Source organism: Gallus gallus, chromosome 5 (assembly GCF_016699485.2).
Source record: "Gallus gallus isolate bGalGal1 chromosome 5, bGalGal1.mat.broiler.GRCg7b, whole genome shotgun sequence".
In the NCBI taxonomy this organism is placed as follows: domain Eukaryota; kingdom Metazoa; phylum Chordata; class Aves; order Galliformes; family Phasianidae; genus Gallus; species Gallus gallus.
The window spans coordinates 36,858,493-36,864,325 of record NC_052536.1 but is presented as its reverse complement, the minus strand read 5'-3'; the positions used below and the strand labels follow the sequence as shown (position 1 = coordinate 36,864,325).

The 5,833-nt window shown below is 49.0% G+C and overlaps 1 protein-coding gene across 1 annotated transcript; it reads right to left on the bottom strand.

Annotated features, from left to right (window-relative positions):
• Positions 1–3,986: 3,986 nt before the first annotated feature.
• SSTR1 (somatostatin receptor 1) lies at positions 3,987–5,267 on the bottom strand. The gene is given in 1 exon segment (NM_001113167.1): positions 3,987–5,267. A coding segment is annotated over 1 exon segment (1,179 nt). The 5' UTR covers positions 5,239–5,267; the 3' UTR covers positions 3,987–4,059.
• Positions 5,268–5,833: the final 566 nt, after the last annotated feature.

Below are 5,833 nucleotides of genomic sequence, written 5' to 3'. Positions count from 1 at the left end.
GAATGATAGGCAAATAGTGAAAAATGTATTCAGTGCAGAGTGGAGATGAAACACCCCACATTTCAGGAAGGACACACCATCCTGCTCTGCTAAAACCAGATTTTATGGTTTTGGTGAAACAGGGTCAGAAGATAGGTTTTGTGGAAAAGCATCTTGTGAAAGCTGTGCTTGGTGTCTAGCTGGCTGGTGAAACACTTCATAATGCTTTCTGTTTCCTCTGTTCTTGGCTATTTCTCTCTACAAAATATAACATTTAAAAGCATTATTCTCTAAGAGAAATCAAATTAGTAAATTACTGCTTCTTCCTGTGTCTTAGCTTGCAGTTATCAGCCCAGTGGGGTTCTGCGTTAGAGATGGAAGCCATGAATCTATAATGCAGTAAAAAGACTTTATTCTCCTCTAGAGATTCAGTTAATGTTGTTGTTTGTAGAGTCCTGGAGTCAGGTAAGGTTTCTAAGGGAGGAAGTCTAGAACACTGGATTGATTATTTGATAGGCTGTTTTTTTTTCTGGGTCATGTGGTTTTATTTGTTTGCTTATTTGTTTGATTGTGGGGTTTTTTGTTGTTGTTGTTTATTTGTTGTTTTTTTTTATTTTCTTGCATTTGTTGCAGGGTTTTAAAACTTCTTGATTGCACTTCTAGATCTAACAGTACTTGGAAATTCTAGTGAGAAAGAAGAGAAATTTCACACTTGCCTTTCTCTGGGTGGGAAAACGCTGCAGAAGTACCTGGTGTATGCACTAGGAAAATCCACGTGAAGGCCATTTGCTCTTTATGCACCTGGGAACTGATCCAGTCCACCACATGCTATGCAGAGTTAAACAGGCTAAACAAAGCATAGCAAAAGTTGCTTGGGATTCAGCAACAGAGGACCAAATTCAGTGACGATGAGGTGTATAAAAGTAAAGATTTTTAAAATATTAAACTCCTAGGGAAATATGCAGCAACACACTACATATAAATTATGGTTTACCTATTTGAAGATGAATTTCGTTATGGCTGCAGAAAGAGACAAAATGTCATCAAGAAATATGGTACTGTTTGTTTTTTCAGTGAATTAAGCATTAATACATAACAAATAATTTTCATATGATATCTTACAGAGTTTCATTTGAAATTTGGGAAGTACTTAGTAGCATTCTGTTTGTTTTCTGGTATGTGACAGCATTTCACAAGGACAACCTATTTTCTGGTAGACATTTCCTAAAAGTTAGGATAATGATATAGAACAACCTATTTCCCAAAGCAAAGTAAGAGTGATTTGCAGCATCTGAACACCTTTCCCGTTGCCGAAGTCAAAACTCAGAGTGAAAAACAGCAGGAAGAGCTGTTAGTTTGGGATAAGCAGGTTGTGTTTCCAGCTGAAGCAACCTGGAATGTTTCAGGCAGTGCCACAGCAGCAATGCTGGCTGCATGGCTCTGCACAGGAAAGCCTGCCATCTGCTGTGCCACCAGCAGCCCGGCTGCTCTGCTGCCTGCGGGCAGCAGCCCTCTGCTCTCTGTCTGGGAGAACTGAAATTAGAATGCCTGTGCTGGAAGGCGTGCAGAAATCCATAACAACTTAAGGCAAAGATTTTTATTCACTTGGTTTTTGTTGTTTTTTTTTTAAGTGATAAACCGGGCTCACCTTCTCATCAAAGCTGAATATCAGATATGAATTACTGCTCCTTCACCTTTGCTTCGTAGTGCATAATGTTAAACAAATCCGGCAGTATAACATAGACTGACTCTGTTTAGTCTGATCCTACGTAACAGGATGCCTGGGTGAAAAAAGAAATATATACCATTTTGAAGAGATTGTGAGTGAGTTTCTAAGTGAAGCTCTACAAATAGCACCATGTGGCAGCGTGGGGCAGTTGACAGATGTTTGGTTTCTGTGGAAAGTTAAATATGCTTATTGAGAGATCTGGCTCTATTTTTCCCTGTATGTGCGTGCAAATCATTACCGAAACTCATATTTGTACGCTTTCTTGAAATGAAGTCCACTGGGATGTAAAAGAAAAGAAACTGTACACTTGTTAAAGCTTTTCACAAAATGTTTTAATAAGGATGTAACAGCTTCCACATCAGCAATTTTTGAACTAAACAGAGCTGACAGAGTCCACTGAAATGAACTAGGATTTCTTCTCTCATTTCAATGGGCTTTGAAACAGGCGACTTTGAAATACTAAATTTATACATTCATTTAACAGTACCTAATTTTTGGTGAAAGAAATGCACAAAGTAGTCTCCTGCTTACTGCTGCTGAGCAAAGTTAAAGGTACCATTTCACAAGAACCTGCAGTACGTCCACCACCGGCTACTGGATGCTTCCACTGCCAGCTTCACCCTCAGCATGGCGTGCACTTCTACCAGCACAGGGCTATGGGTGTGCTGCTACCCAGGATTTTTCCCAATCCCTTGCTTCAAACACTCAGCAGTTATAATTAATACCAGCACAGCACTGAGCTGGAGAAGTGATTTGTTCCAGCTACCGGGACGCCTGCCACTGCGTGATATTGTTAATACAGGTGGTAGAAAACAAACTGACAGAGCTGCTTGTTTCAACATGGTTCGTCCTGATGTGTGCGGCTGGGATGAGGGGAGCAGGGAGGGAAGGGTTTGTTTAATCAGCTGTCATTTATCAAACAGTAAATCCTCATTTGTCTATGGGAAAAGTATTGTTTCATAGGAGGAAAAAGGGAAATTCAAGAGTTTTTCAGGGGAGAGACAATGTAGATGAAAGAATTAGAAAAAGTTACAACCTTTTTCTCTGAAAAGAAGCCTTCTTGAGCATTGCCCCTTTTAAAAGCACTCTTGCAGGTAGCCACCACAGACATAAGTACACAGCATAAATTGCTTCAGAGAAACACGTTCACAGCACAGTGACAAGAATCAAAAAATCAAATAAAAAGACATCTGACACACTAAAACCAACACTTCTCAGAAATGAAACATTCTGAAGCTCTGGGCCAGTATATTACATTGGCAACTTATGAAACCCATTTTCTCTCTTTTTAGTGCAACAGAAGAAACTGGAGCTAGGGTAATAGCTATTGTCAAATAGCTACTTTTCTGTCAAGTATTTAAGAGCCTGGTGGAGATTTTGAACAAAATCCCCTTTTTCCATGTCAGTTAAAGTGACTTTGTGGCCACTCAGGTCATTGAAAACTGTCTCAGTCCCTTCATCACTGTTTCATGGCCAGCGGAGCAGTGCAAGACAATAACTTCACAGTCTAGTGCTCCCCTTAAACTTTATTACTTGCACGCTCCGTCATAGGGAGGAACACATTCACACCTCTCCCAGCCCAAGTCTTCCTCCTGCCCCCAGCTCAGCTCTGTCCCCGTGGGTCATGGACCCATCACCTCCTGTTACTGGCATCCTGATGTGAGCTCTGAGGCACTGCAGCAATCAGGTTCCTTTCTGAAGAGCTTTGCTGCTTTGCTGCCTCTGATCGCAGCACAGAGCCTGAGCTCCAGGGAGGTGGGAGCTGTCTGCAGAGCAAAAGCTGCTCCTTTTCTTGGGGCCTTTTTGATCCCTTCTTTTTTTTTTTCCCCATGGGGAGGCAGGGAGAAGCTGCTTTCTGGGAGAGGGCAGATGTGTTCAGGAGGGACCTTTCCTAGCATTTCTGCTCTCTAACTGGAAGGTGCCTACCCATGGATGCTCAGCAGGTTTGTTGCTGGTCAAGGGGGTCTGAGCTTGACCTGAGGCAGGCTCTGCTCGGTGGCAGGGGGTCCCACCAGCTAAAGAAAGGAGAGGGGACCTGTACAAAAGGGGAGAGTTTTTGTTGGACCTGCTTGTCAGACAGACAGGGCTAGCAGAGCCCGGCTGCCAGATCCTATGCATGGCAGTTTACTAAGGGGGTGTCAAAGCATCAGCAAATGCACCCAGTTTCAAAGGAGGCAAGGGGAATGGGGCAGCACACCAAGGACATGGGGTTTTCTTTGCTTCCTCTTCTGCCAAACACCGCTGTCAGTGGGCTGGATCAAAACCCCCTCCCTCCCAGCCTCCCCATGCCACAGCCTGGCCCCGCTCACCCTCCTGCTGGGGGGTGGTGGGGCAGGGGCAAGAATGCTTCCTCAGAGGGTAGTAATCCTGGAGGTGCACGTGCCGTTCCTATACATGCTCCCTGACTCCAAGTTGTCCGGGGGAAAGTCCTCCACGCTGTACGCCCTGCTCTTGAGGGCAGTGGCATAGTAGTCGATGGGTTCCTCCGGAGCGTTGTCCATCCAGCTGAGGCAGAGCAGTCTCTGGAAGGACCGCTTGAAATTGTCTGAGAGAAAGCCATAGAGGATGGGGTTGGCACAGCTATTGGCATAGCCCAAGATGACGGAGAGCTGGCTGATGGTGGCGTCATCCTGCTCTACAAAGACATTGACCAGCTGCACAATGTAGAAGGGCATCCAACAGATGACAAAGACCATCACCACCATCATGACCATGAGGGTGATCTTGCGCTCCGAACGTTTGCGTTGCTGCCAGCCAGCCTTCAGAGCCACCATGCGCATCTTGGCAATGATGAGGATGTAGCAGAGGCAGATGGCCACCACTGGCAGCAAGAAGCCCATCAGGAAGGTGTAGACCACAAAGACCACCAACCACCTCTGGGTGGGCTCCGGCATGAGCATGTTGCAAGCCACCGTTCCATCACTGTTGGCCGCTGTGTTGGAGAAGATGATGATGGGCAGGATGATGAGGATGGAAAGCACCCAGACACCGAGGTTGACCATCTTAGCCACGGTGGGCCGGCGGTACCTGGCCGCCTTGATGGGGTGCACCACGGCGATGTAGCGGTCCACGCTGAGCACAGTCAGGCAGTAGATACTGGTGAACATGTTGATGGCATCCACGCTGAGCACCAGGCGGCAGAGCAGAGAGCCAAAGGGCCAGTGGTGCAGCAGGGTGGAGGTGACCAGGAAGGGGACGCTAAGCATCAGCAGCTCGTCCGCAATGGCCAAGTTAAGGATGTAGATGTTGGTGGCCGTCTTCATCTTGGCGTAGCGTAGGATCACGTAGATGACCATGGAGTTTCCACACAGCCCCACCAGGCACACCACAGAGTAGATGAAAGAGATGAGGATGGCGCTGCCCTGGGACTCGCTCAGCGTGCTGTTCGGGGCACCAGAGGAGTTCCTGCCGCCCGAGTCCATGCCCCTCGCCGCCGCCTCCTCCAAGGCGCCGCTGGCTCCGCTGTGGCTGCCGCCGCTGTGGCTGCCTGCACCGCCCGGGAGCCTGGTGCAGGTGCCATCGGGGAGCATACCCCGCCCGGACGTCCCCGCTCCGGCTCAGCACGGCTGGCTCCGGCCGCTCGCCGGGCGCAGCATCGCGGCGGGCCCCCGGCGGGCTCCCTCCGGCGCGGTGCTCCGGGCGCGGGCACGGGGACGGACGGAGGCGGCCGCCGGCGCTGCTCGCACCGAGCTCAGGAATCGCTGCTCCCCGGCTGGTGAATGATTAATAGGCAGCGGCGCGTCACCGGCTACGAAAGTAGGAGGGAAAGAAGAAAATGCGGGAGGAGACGTTTTAGCGGGTGTCCCTCCCCACCTCCCGCCTCCCCGCCCCCATCCCGGCTGCTCGCACTGCCCCTGCCCTACGCTGTATTGCCTCTTTTCATCCTGAGCTGCTCTCCCGCTCTTCAGTGGCTCCAACGAGGCCAGCATCTCCTCCTGCGCCTCCGTGCTCCGTGGCATCTGGGCCCGGGGGCACCCTGAGCAGAAGGACCATGCTTCCCACTCTAGAACAAAAGCCTGGGTCATAGGTGGGCGGGCAGTTTTCATCCCCACACAGCTGCTGCATTCTCCTCTCCCTGCACCGTCCACGTTGCCCGCTCCACAGAGCTGCCACCACGCACGGCAC